Source organism: Azolla caroliniana, unplaced genomic scaffold, assembly GCF_043228905.1.
Source record: "Azolla caroliniana isolate FFs.n. ecotype wild unplaced genomic scaffold, voAzoCaro1.0.p SCAF_18, whole genome shotgun sequence".
Classification (NCBI taxonomy): domain Eukaryota; kingdom Viridiplantae; phylum Streptophyta; class Polypodiopsida; order Salviniales; family Salviniaceae; genus Azolla; species Azolla caroliniana.
In genome coordinates this window covers 15,710,406-15,723,383 of record NW_028230453.1, presented here as the reverse complement: position 1 = coordinate 15,723,383, position 12,978 = coordinate 15,710,406, and the positions used below count along the sequence as shown (strand labels likewise).

Here is a 12,978-nt window from a genome sequence, read left to right as displayed (position 1 = left end):
AAAATTGGTGGACATGGAAGATTGTTAACAAGCATTTGTATATCCATATCCGCATTCAATTAGCTAAATGTTATGAATCTTGTTAATCAACAAACTTAGTCAAGTGGTTTATGGAAGAGAATAATTTTCATGGCATATAGAGATCCCAAAAATTATGCTCCCATACTATATTTCATTATGGTTAGTTCCAATGAAAGTGGGTTTATATCCTTTCGTCTGACCATGAAGTCATGAGTTTGGATGCTACATATAGAATTCCAAATATAATCATTGACACGAGCCAAACAACTTCTCGTTCATTGTTTAATTCCTTAAACTTGATATGCGGTTTACTAGAGTGATTGACGTAGTTGTTCTGGTTGATTTATTTAATTTGGTATGCGCTAATTTATTTTGTTTGATTTGGTATGTACAAAAGGTAAAGAAATCAACATGTTCCGGTTGACATTATCGCTTATAGGAAAGTGGCTGGTTAAACATTTTTAATTCTAGTTAGGGGCTAGAGCCTTTGCCCAACACTGGTTTTCACCCTATATCAAAAGCTTAGTTTGTTTAATTGTGGTTTGAAAGTGGGAAAATGTTGTAATTGAAAGAATTAGATGCCTAATTTGCTAAGTTCATAGACAATTTGATGATTACGTTGATAAAATATCCTTGATAAAAAGCGCAATATCGTAAATGTTTCATACATGTGTTGGGTAAATCTTGGTAGTTAAAGATCAATTGGGACAACAAACAACTTGCTTTTTTAGTGTGTATAAATGGACAAGTTTTTTATTGATCCCTTGTGCTTCCATGTACGCACATAGTATGGAAAAAATTTAACGTTAATTTGGTAATATTCAAATACATAGAGACATATTGTGGATCAAATTAGGCTTATCCTAGTAATTTCAAACATACAAGTGTATTATATTATGGAACATGGGGTGTTTGGGAAGATGGGTTATTTTGGTAATCCGCCAAATACATGGAAGCATTTAATGTATGGAGGAACATTCAAGATATGTTGGTAACTTGAAGATATATATATATATGGAAGTAGGGCATAACAATGCTTGTGTGACAATTGGAAACGGTCCGACGCTTATTATGGACTTGCTCATTCACTACATCATTTGTACAAAGACTAAGTGCATCTCTTTATCACAGATTTCCTAGCTGAAGGTTTGGGAAACACTTTTGGCTATTTGGACAAATTCCGTGCGCTCTATCCAACAATTCCTATTTTCTCCAATGGACACAATTTTGGGCACTCTGGACCATTTGGATAGCCTACAATAATAAGGTCTTTGATCGAAACCAACTGCATGAAGTTAGCTTCTTTAAGCAAGCCCTCAAGCAATCTCTATTTGATTGTCTACAACTTAGAGACATCACACTGCAAATTTACAATCTTTAAATTGAGTGCTTTTAAGCTCTTTAGTGTCTAATCGACACTTATATATTTTTCTTAAAATCTTTGTGGGTTTTCACCTCACTTTGAGGTTTCCCACTAGTAATAAAAGTGTTACTAAAAAAAAAGGAAGACATATGAATAGAGTTTGGACGAGCATATCAAGGCCTTGTGGTAGCTGATCAAATACAAAAGATGCATATAGAGTGTGGAACAAAACAACAAGGGTATTTCGGTAAGTTTGCAAGATACGTGATAGGGGTATAGAGGTAATTAGAAATATACGCATGAGGGGTAGGTAAATCTAGGAAATGGTAAAATACTGGTAGTTTGGAAAATACAAAGGACGGTAATTTGGTAATTTGGAAAATACAAGGGAGGGGTATTTTGGTAATTTGGAAAATACAAGGGCCAGGTATTCTGATAAATTGGAAAATACAAAGGAGGGGTATACACGTAAATTGAAAAATATGATCTAGGGGTATTTTGATAAAATCAGAATACATAGATGGTTCAGGGGTATTTCTAAAATTTCCCAAAACCAAATACTCGACGAAGAAGAAGAAGAGGAAGAAGAAGAAGAAGAAGAGGAAGAAGAACTCTCGTTTTCCTGTACTTACGCGATCGATCCTGCAGACTCCGGCTCCTTGATCTCTTTCTCTGGCTATGGAGATTCCTCCTGACAGAGAAACGTCACCAGACTGGCTTCGTTCTTTCCAGGTTCCTTTTTTTTGTTTATACTACTACACTTAACCTTATCTACAAAAGTGTTTTGACAGGAAAAAACGCGGGAAATTTCGTCCCTTTCCTTTGCATTTTGTTTTGCACATAGATAATAAATGACTGTGCATCGTGATCTTGTGGAGCTATGGTTCGTCTAGCTGCTACATTTAGAATGCAAAGAAAATTGTAGCTAACACTTGGTGAACAAGCTTTTAGGGATGTGAAAACACATTCTTTCTTAATAACAGATTTTTCCTTTGTATCTTTAGAAGTTTTCTTCAGAGGTATATGAAATCTGGCAATGGCTTGCACATTCAATCATAACTACAACCCATAAGTTAGTCATTTTTTATTTGGAAATCAAGATTCGTGATGCTAGAGTGATTGTCTACGAGATAAGAGTTGCGAATTCTTTAGGAAGAACTGATTAGAATTTAGGGAAGTAAAATATCATTCTTCCAATTTCTATTGCGATCTTTGGACAATTCTCGTAAGGCATTTGGATTTGGAGTGTAAAAGTATTTTTGTTGTTTTACATCAATAATAGAAGTCTGAAATATAAGCACACCTTTTTGGGAAACTATCTATTTGGATTCAGAATTCAAAGATTGCAAACTTGTAGAGCAGTACAGGGGAAACAATGCAACTTCTGTGCTATAGGATCACTAACTGCTTAAAATCATTGGATGGAGATCAGAAATCATGAAACATGAACGAATGGTTTATTATGAGAAGCCAAGGGTTTCTGTATGTCAAAAAACACACTACTAGTTATTCACTGAGAAGAACTGGTTTAAATTTAACAACAAAACTGCTGGTAGATTTTATTTATCATTGATGGCTTAAAAGTAACTTCATCTCAATGAAAATCGCTTTTCCAATGTTGTAAACCTATCGTATGAACATAGTATATGACTTGAAGGATTTCTGTCTGTAAAATCTCCCAGATAATTAAAATTATAGAGAATTTGTAGATTAAGATAGTATTGTAATTTTCAGCTGTCTACAAATTGTTATCTGCCATGGTGTTATGTTCATTGAGAATGTTGACTGTTTCATTGCTGTCATTCATTGACAGACACCCCTGAAGGAGTTTGCAACGTTGTCTTCTTCCTCTCCCTCATCTTCAATGCTCCAACAAAAACGCAAAAGAAATCTTGAAGATGATGATTCAAATGAGGAGGTTGTTTCAGCTGAGCCTCTCCAAAGAAATAGAGCAAGAGTTTTGGATGTAGACTCTGATGCTGATAAGAGTGGAGAAGATGAAAGAGCCCTCTCTATAATGCCTAAATCAAAACGCGCACGCAATCATAGCTTAGGGAACAGAGAATCACATCAGAAATCATCAGCTAAGGCAGAAGAAGATGTGGAAACGCAGGATTTTTTCCAATCACCCATTGGAGGGTTTCCTAAAACGGAAATGGATAATACTGAGATTTTTCAATCACCCATTGGAGAAATGCCCAAGATAGAGGAGAAAGTAAGATTACAATAAATCCATTTGTATAGAATTGAAGATTGATATATCAAACATTCATGAATAAGGATGTGATTTTCTTGTCCAGGTTGATGAAGCAGCACCAGAAGAAGATACAGCAGAAGTGCAAGAAAGACGGTCGAAACGTGTGAGTATCTCTTCCTTTCTTTATTTATAATATCTGATGGCTGTATTATGACTTAATCTTATATCCTCTTGCCCTTATTAGGTTTTGTCTAGTCTTCCTTTGGTGTTGGGAGATAAGGTTCACAGGTCTAAGGTAAATACAAGTCTAGCCTGTTTCAGAACCACTTCTTTCCTTGAATATTTGGAAATGATATTTTAATTTAATTCTTTGCAGATCCTTCTTGAGTGTGAAGGTGATGCCTTAGATTTAAGTGGTGATGTTGGAGCAGTTGGTCGGGTTTGTGTATCCGGAAACTCTAACGATGACTTTTTACTAGACTTGAAAGGTACATCTCTGTTTTTGCACACAAGCATTCATGCCTTCACAGGTAATCACTTTTTATATTATCCATTGTCAAAAGAATATATTTATTCATGTAATTACTAACTATGCATGCACATTCACACACACACAAATATACCCGTATATCTATTTATCATTGTGAAGCATATGTTGTTGTTCTTCTAAGGTTCAAAGGAACTGCAGATAACTTATTGGTATCCAGGTTAATTATGGTCTAGTTGATTGAGTGCAAATCTTTTGATTTCATTATATGGTTTGTTAGAGAATATATATAATATATATTCAAACGTTATGGGAATTTTGATATTTTGGTAAGCCAACACTTTGTCAGTGGATCATGTTTTGAGATTGATTTCGCCCTCTTAAAATATCTGCAGGTATTATTTACAAGGCAACAATTGTACCTTCCAATACGTTTTTTGTGGTATTTTTTGCTTTCAAACACATTAAATATTTCATTTATTGTTCTATGCATTATTCAAACTTACTAAGTGCTGCATATTTTTATTTTTTTTCAGGTGAATATTGGGCAGACAGAAGCCAAGGTAACGCTTGATGACTTGCAGCTTATTTCTCCGTCATTGATCTTCTGAGATGTTCTCTGTTTGTCAAAATGTAAATATGAATTACCTTTGATATTGAACTGGAATAGCATCAATTAAGAAAATTTTAGTGGAGATTAATTGAATATGATTGAAGTAATGGATTGACTGATAGATTCTAGCTGTTTCGAGATAACCAAATCAGAGATCTTGATTGAATGAATGACAGTAAGACAGATTGAGTGTTTTCTTTCATATGTCGAAGAATTGCACCTAATCACTTTCTAAACATCAAAATCAGTAGTAATTTCGTGAAGTGCTGTTGTTGTTAGCATTCACTGCCATTGACGTTGTTGACATAAATCCTTGAGCTGTGCAGTTTAAACTTGTAAAGCTGATGCTGAGTAATAATCTGTTGTATATGCGGTCAAAAAACTAAACATATGAATGCAATGTCAGTTGCATTGCACCCCCCAATATTAGTTTGCAAAGCAGAAGCTTTATCGCTAAGCATCATGTTGACATATTTGAATTCAAGATCTTAGTAAGGAAGGCCTTGAATCATTTGTTAGATTGAGGTGGTGTGGACGCATTCTCTCTTGTATAAAGACAGGGCTTTCAGAAAGTGATTTATTTGTTAACTTCTTAATGGTTTTAAAGAGATGTGAACTCTTTCCAATTTAGAGGGTGATTTTCTTTCATACCAAAAACTTAGTGATCATTAAATAGCTGTATGAGAAAGCTGGGGATTAGTAGGGTTACTTATTAGCAGGAATATAAAAAGGTACATGAGAAAGGCTAATTCTTATGCTTTTGCAATGAAAGGGGATTCATATTTTTCTATTGATGATGTGGTATGTGTGTGGAACTACTTTTTCCCAGGTGGAGGCTATCATGAATGACTTTGTTCAGTTGCAGCCAAGTTCAAATGTTTTTGAGAGCGAAACAATGATTGAAGGTGCAGTTTATGTAGGTCAACATACAAATTTAGCAACGCTATAGTTTTCCCTATAATATGGATGCTGGAGTCTAAAAGTATTATATGTCCCATCTTTATAAATAATTGATGGGTTTGTGATAAGCACTATATATCCTCGAGTCCTAAGAGAACTGTTGTACCTAATGAGAATCAGTACATATGTTTGATAAGAGTTTTGCTTAAGAGTTTTCCATAAGAATTTATTCTCTGAAGTGTTATTATTGACATTATTTGTGGTATAGGGACTCTTGAAGGTTTTGGATTTGAGTCTGATGATGACAAAGAGTATATACCAGTAGCTGATGATGTTGCAAAACCTGGAGTTGATTCTAAAGATGAGAAGAAGCAACCTAAACAAAAACCTTTGGTATGTATTACAGACTTCTAAATTGCATCATAAACATATGGTATGCTTGAGCATTGGAGCAACTTTTCCTGTCCTTTTGGTTTTTTCACACCATTAGAAGGTCAAGAAAACGCACAATGCCATTTATTCACAGCTTGCTTTGCCTACCTCTCTACATTGTGCCTATTCTATCATTTCCTCTTTGTAGAAAATTTCCCAGATGTATCATTAACCCACCTTCAGTCATTAATATTATGAGGTGACGTTGATATTTAATATAGGAAGACATGAAAAAAATATTTGCAGTAACTTGTGTATTGAATTGATATCAGAAAACTCCAAAAGGTCCAATAAAGAAGATTGGGAAGTCAAAAACAAAAGCAACAAAAGCTGCTGGCAAGGTAGCAGTTTCTTCTTTCTAGTGTCGAGTGTAGATGTGTGTTCCTCGTTTAACCACTAATGTTTTTTTAATGTTTTGTGTAGACTGGCAGTACAAGAAAGACTACAAAGAAACCCAATTCGCAAAAAAGATCAGGGAAATGATCGTTGAATAGGATAACAAACTTTCATGTGGTCTACTATAGGTGGACGTTCAGCTGCAAAGCTATTACTAACCTGACATACAACTATGCACAATGCCAGAGACTGAACCTCTTATGCATATTCTTCTACGATTGGGAATCCTAAAGAGAATTCTCATTATAACAGTGGAAAGAGGTGTCTTAGGGTATGATATGTATACATTCTTTGCCTTGGGAGCTTTCCATGGCTATTTACAGTTTGAGACTCTGAGATGGGGCTATAATGTTGGTTTCCCATTCCCTTTTGTTAATCTTCCTTGAATATTTTCATTAAGCAGGTCCTTGACATATAACCTTTTTCCCTCTTCTGCAACTCAAAAACCCCAAATCATAAATTATGTTGGTTTTATATCCTGGAAGTTCTGTATTCACCTGTGTTGCTGAATCATCTCGAGGCTTTGTACAATATCCTATTTAACAGACCGTTCTCTAAATCATGAGTTCAGAATGTGATCAGGAAATCTATAGTTATATATGCAACAAATTTCAAAGTTTGGGTTGATTGATAGTGAGAAGATGCCAATCAAAAGTATCTTATGAATTTGTGACAATTTCAAGGTGCTATGTTGTTTTTTAGACCTGTTAGAAAAACTCTCTTCATTGTCAGTGATGGGTACTATATATGCAAAAAAATCCATGTTTAATTGATAGGTAATGTAAACATGACCAATCAAAGACTGCCTTGTGAGTTTTTGAGCGTTTCAGGATGCCATGGCCCTATGTTAATTGTGTAGATTTTAAAATTAACTAGACAATTCATTCTGTGATGGGCAAACTAGTTTGCAATAATTCCACCAGAACCATTGCTAGCTTTTGTTTTATAACACAATCCCATCTTATATCTTATGACATAAAACTCAACTACAAGAGTAACTACATATATTATCAAGGAACTGAGTTCACCATTGTGTTAATCAGTTTATTTTTTCGGGGACAAACAATATAGATTTGTTAAAGTACATATAAAGCTTCAACATCCAAAAAAATTTACATGCACGAAATGTCCTTCGATTAAATACCTAGTATGAGTACGTAGTTTTCACTTTGCCTGAGTGTAAATTTTCCAAGTTGGGAAGATTCTTTGAAACTGTATAGGGTGTGACCCAATTGAATGTTTACAACTTTTGAATAATCGTATGCTAGAATCTCAAAGGAGCTATTCCTAATTTTTTGATCCATTGTGCTTACTGCACAATCTCAAAGTAGAGCAAAATGACCCTTATAGCTGGACACCCAAGTTCAGAAAAGAAATGCAAGACTCATGTTGGGTTATGTCCTTCAATTAAATACCTAGTATGAGTACATGGTTTTCACTTTGCCCGAGTGTAAATTTTCCAAGATGGGAAGATTCTTTGAAACTGTATAGGGTGTGACCCAATTGAATGTTGTTTACAACTTTTGAATAATTGTATGCTAGAATCTCAAAGGAGCCATTCCTAATTTTTTGATCCATTGTGCTTACTGCACAATCTCAAAGTAGAGCAAAATGTCCCTTATATCTGGACACCAAGTTCAGAAAAGAAACGCAAGATTCATGTTGGGTTATGGTACGAAGAATAATACAGCAAGCTATGCATGACCGCAACAAGTGAGGTTTTCATTACAATTCCAATAAGAAATAGATAAGAATTCAAATAGGTAAGCCAATACACAAAGTTGTCTTAAGAACCAAAACTGTCAGAGTCCCTCAAATTTTATCTTATTTATTAAATTGCGGCCAATCCAAGAATGTCATTGAATTTACAGGGCTATTCAAAAAGGATTTATTTGCATAAATAAACATTACTATCAATAGGCTTAAACTTCTAAAAATCTGTAGCATAGCCCTCAGGCTTAAACCACGGAGAAAAATCAAATCCATCCTTTACCAACTTCTTGCTAGGAGGTGCAATTCTTTCCAGAACCTGAAAAGAAACAATTTCAACTTTAGCCCCTTCAATGGAGGAAGTTCCGAGCATTAGTCTAAATCAACTTTGCCTGATATCATGATTAATATGACATCTTTAAAATAAAGGCTAAGATATAACCTTGAAACACAGAACCATTGATATCTCGTTCTGAATACAGTCTATCCATCCTTTTATTTTCAAGGAAACATTCCGTAACACCTCTGTATTTTTCTTTATTCCTCACAAATGTTCCTAACTTTTCATCACTACCCTAAATCCCTTGGTCAACCCACCATAGAAGAGGAAAAAGGGGATGAATTTACAATATAATTACTCAAATAGGACATAAAATTGAGCAAGAAAGGGATCACACACATAAGTGCTCAACAGGGTGTTGACAGAGGAGAGGGCATTCGGGGGAACAATGAGAAACTCAGATAACAATGCATAGATAGCATTGTTTACTAGCTTACACATTGTTTACTCAGATACCTTCATAGATATCCTCCCAAGCTTACACATTCCTAAGATCACAAATGCAGAAAATTTAAACGATCTTACCTTCTCATGGAGATGCCCATTTGTCACCAGAACTGATCTATCAAAGACAGTGAAGTCTCCACCATCCATGCGTGTCACTACACCTCCTGCCTCCTCCACCATCTGCATGCAAAATCAAAAGCTCAAGTACAAAAACCATATAACAACTAGAAGAGCTTTTATGAAACCAAATCCCCTATTAAGAAGCTACAAGAGCTTTTACAATGCTGGAATCATCCTCGAGAGATGCTATACTTACTGTCTAAGGCCAAAAATGATAACTATGTAAACACACCACATGCACGTTGACATCCCAGAAAAGATGCATATGATGGAACTCAGATGATTTTACAAGTCACTATACATCAGAATATTGTTCTATTTTATTAATGACAGCATGACATCTCTAGAAAGGAAGCATATATTTATTATAGACTAATATTACAGAAATGTCAAGAGGAGACATACTAGTACACCAGCAGCCATGTCCCATGGCTTGAGACGATACTCCCAATATGCTTCTACAATGCCAAGGGCAACATGGCACATATCAACTGAGGCAGCACCCAATCGCCTGACACCCTAGCAATTCAGTTATAACTTAATTCAGAAAAAACAATCCAACAATTCAGAAACCCTAGAGTTATTGAAGTTTGTTGTAAAGACTCATACTCGGCTTATGTCAGTGAACTCCTTAAATAAGGAAAGATTTGTGAGCCATGGTTCATCATGTTCATAACCAAAACCTGTTACAAATAATGACTTCTCCACCTACATAGAGAGGAAAGCATAGAGTAGCATTAAAAATGGAAAACATTGTAGTTAAGAATAATGCTTTGTAAAGGCCCAGCTTATTAGCAGAAAATTTGCAGCTAAGATAATTCTTTGTAAATACCAACCTCATGAGCAGAGCTGACACTTATTCTGTTTCCATTGCAGAAAGCACCACCCCCTGTGAAAAACAAGCACCCCTCAGAATAAAACAAGTTCTCCTACTTCACAGCGACATAAGTTGCATGCGATCATTCAGCACCAAAAATGGGCAGTAGTGATGTTGCCTGCAGATGCATTAAAGGTTCTTGTCACCCAACAGAAAGGTCCTCCTGAAAATTCAACCTGCCCAACAAATACTATGATTTAAAATTCCATATACAGCCAACTAGAAAGTAATCCAATCACCCTGTTACACTGATATATCTATCATGAACGTACCACGGTTGCTGCAATGGGCTTTCCTTTGTAAAGGATTCCAATTGAAATTCCAAATGACGGATAGCCATGTGCGAAATTTGTTGTTCCATCTGTAAAAATAATACAGATCAATGAATATTTTCCTTCTTCAACGAGTGCATACTTTTAAAATACGTTCGTTTTACATCAATGTTGCTATGACATGCCATAGCACTAGAAGCAATGTTTAGTCCATATTGTATTTCATTTGAACAGAAAATACTATGTTGCATTATTTCTAAATGAATTTATTATGATATCCCAGCATTACAAAAACTAGAAAAGACGTGCTGATGTCACCCTGTTACATCCTGTTGATAATGAAGAACTTTACCAATATATCAAAACTTTTGGGAGCAAGCGGATTCCTTTTTGCCCAAGTATGATCTACTTTATCCCAGAAAAACTTAGTTTCTAATTAATAGTATTAGGATATGCCAATATTAAAACATGTACAGTATTTTTCAAAAAGCTAAAACATTTAGTCACAATTCATCTAGCTAATTTGTAGGATTCATTCGCTGAACTCTTTCGAATATAATGTACATTGTTCCTTTCTCAATGAGTTTCTTAGAAGACATATAATAAAACGATAGCCATTATAAAAGCTCTGTTCGTGATTATTACAATCATATAGTTACCAAGAGGGTCTATGCACCATAAAAATGGTGATGATATATCGCCACTAATACCACCCTCTTCTCCGAGTATCAGGTGATCTGGACATTTTGCATTGACAACTTCCAATATTGCCAGCTCACAACGTTTGTCTGTGCTGCAAGTTAAATGAAATAATCAAATCAGACTCTCTTGAGGGTGTTTTCAGATAGCTTAGGCTAAATTGGCAAAGGTGGAATGCAAGATGTCATTTCTTCCATCTGAACTTTAAACTTTTTCTATTGTCTTTAGAATGATGAAGGAAAATTGCAATTCATTTTAGGATGATATTCAGTTTGTGTTCTCTTACTCGGTCACAAGATCAGCTTTCCCCTTATAGTCGATGTTCCGGGGTTTATCAACAGCTTCCATGACCACCTAAAAGAGGATTTCCAAAATACACACAATAAGCAATGGTGTCACAGGCTATAATAGCTTTTGGAGGAAGAAAGCATTCTCAGAATGCAAAAGAAGTGCATGTTTGTATTGCAACAATTTTCGATGCATTTCTTTCAATTCTATGATGAATTCTGGAAGCTTTCCATGTCATAAACCTAAGACAAGGTAGGGTGTGAGTTCGTGCTTTCCTTCCAGTTCTACCATAAATTTGAGAAGGTTTTCATGTCCTTTAGGATGCGCGGGCCTGAAGAGTGTGTTTTCAATGTATGAATCCCTGCATTTCTTTCAGTTCTACCGTGAATCCAGAAGAATTCGGCAGCTTTACAGATTACAGAATAAAATTTTCTACCATGAAATTTTCTCTATTGCATGCATTTTTCTACCATGAAATTTCCAAAAGAGAGGGGAGGGATGAAAAGCATGCCTCTGCTCCACGCTTCGCGGCAGATTGCAATACTTCTTGAAGGGCATCGATGGATTCTCGAGAGAGCGGGGAAGGGGCAGCTGAGATCCGCGAGTACTGGGCTGCTCCAGCGACAATGGACGAAGAAGAAGAGGAAGAAGAAAGAGAATAAGGAAGGAAGGAAGAAGATGAAGAAGGAGGTGGAAGAGAGAGATTCAAAGGAGCAGAGGTAGAGGAGAGGAGGAGAGAGGGGAGGCGCAGGGATGTGAAGGACGCCATGGCCACCATATCTTCTTCTTCTCAGTCTTTTTGGCTGCAGAAGGAGAAACAGAGAAATACTGTAGTGTATGTATGTATATAGCTATGTATGTATGTAATAATGTATGTATATAGATATGTATGTATAATGTATGTATATAGATATGTATGTATAATGTTTGTATATAGATATGTATGTATGTATAATGTATGTATGTAAAGTAATGTATGTATGTATGTGTGGGTGTGTATGCTTGTGTCTATTTTGCATCAAATCATAAAGAGGGGTTGGCGAGGGAATTGCGGCCACAAATGGTGCAGGTCGCTTAGAGGAAGGTGCGTGCGATCTGCACCGTCAGATTTCGATAAGGAAGAACACGCGAAAAAAAAAGTTGTCAGAGGTTGCCCAACTCTAAGTCGTTGGTCACCCAACCACAATTGGTCGCCTAGCTCTGACTGTTGCAAGTCACCCAACCGTTTTAGGTCACCCAACCCTGACATTTGCAAGTTGCCCAACCGTTGCAGGTCGCCCAACCATATGTATCATTTCGACCAAAATCTTCAAATAAGCTTGTTCATTACCCTTAAAACTTACAATAACATATCAAACAGTCACAAAATCCAACCTTAAATTATTCAAAATCGACGATCTTTACCATACTTATGTTAAAACAAATAATCATATTAAAACATAAAAGTTAAAAGTTAAAAAACTTAAAACTTAAAACAGAGAACGTAAATCCACTTTAAACACCGTAAACCCAAATCAAAGGATGATATACTTGAAACAGGAAACTTAAAACATAAATCAACATATGACATACTCCCAAATGCACTCATAAATCAACATAAATCCACTTGAAACATTGTAAACCCAAATGCACCGGTCCGCAAAACCACTCAAGCTATGTTTATGGCTCATCCGGAGATGATGGCAAGATGCGACCACAATTCTTGCAACAATCAACATTTGAGTCCCTTGATCTAAAGGTCAAGGCATTGCATCTTCTCTATCGCACATATTGGCAACCGCCTCCTAGCTTGACTTGCGCCTCTTTGCATTTTTGC

The 12,978-nt window shown here is 35.8% G+C and overlaps 2 protein-coding genes across 2 annotated transcripts; one reads left to right on the top strand and one right to left on the bottom strand.

Annotated features, from left to right (window-relative positions):
* The first annotated feature begins 1,953 nt into the window (after positions 1-1,953).
* Positions 1,954-6,968, top strand: BIN4 (double-stranded DNA binding protein). The gene is made up of 11 exons (XM_087334339.1): positions 1,954-2,116; positions 3,198-3,599; positions 3,685-3,744; positions 3,826-3,876; positions 3,958-4,069; positions 4,464-4,510; positions 4,605-4,631; positions 5,511-5,586; positions 5,850-5,974; positions 6,286-6,354; positions 6,437-6,968. Exons 1-11 carry the CDS (start codon positions 2,063-2,065, stop codon positions 6,494-6,496), a joined length of 1,083 nt encoding a protein of 360 aa, XP_087190465.1. The 5' UTR covers positions 1,954-2,062; the 3' UTR covers positions 6,497-6,968.
* A 1,249-nt stretch (positions 6,969-8,217) lies between these two features.
* Positions 8,218-11,946, bottom strand: IMPL1 (myo-inositol monophosphatase like 1). Its single transcript, XM_087334509.1, has 10 exons — positions 11,674-11,946; positions 11,161-11,228; positions 10,835-10,968; positions 10,176-10,264; positions 10,022-10,079; positions 9,863-9,915; positions 9,636-9,734; positions 9,432-9,545; positions 8,985-9,086; positions 8,218-8,438 (listed from the first exon to the last, which is right to left on the bottom strand). Exons 1-10 carry the CDS (start codon positions 11,938-11,940, stop codon positions 8,340-8,342), a joined length of 1,083 nt encoding a protein of 360 aa, XP_087190635.1. The 5' UTR covers positions 11,941-11,946; the 3' UTR covers positions 8,218-8,339.
* Between the last annotated feature and the right edge of the window lie 1,032 nt (positions 11,947-12,978).

Bases quoted from the DNA above. Each gene is read 5' to 3' on its own strand.
- IMPL1 (XM_087334509.1), bottom strand. From the start codon at position 11,940: ATGGTGGCCATGGCGTCCTTCACATCCCTGCGCCTCCCCTCTCTCCTC. The intron at 10,265-10,834 runs GTAACTATATGA...TTATTTTTACAG, and splicing joins ATGGTGCATAGACCCTCTTG to ATGGAACAACAAATTTCGCA. The intron at 10,080-10,175 runs GTACGTTCATGA...TTTGTTGGGCAG, and splicing joins AGCCCATTGCAGCAACCGTG to GTTGAATTTTCAGGAGGACC.
- BIN4 (XM_087334339.1), top strand. From the start codon at position 2,063: ATGGAGATTCCTCCTGACAGAGAAACGTCACCAGACTGGCTTCGTTCT. The intron at 4,632-5,510 runs GTAACGCTTGAT...ACTTTTTCCCAG, and splicing joins TTGGGCAGACAGAAGCCAAG to GTGGAGGCTATCATGAATGA. The intron at 6,355-6,436 runs GTAGCAGTTTCT...TGTTTTGTGTAG, and splicing joins CAACAAAAGCTGCTGGCAAG to ACTGGCAGTACAAGAAAGAC.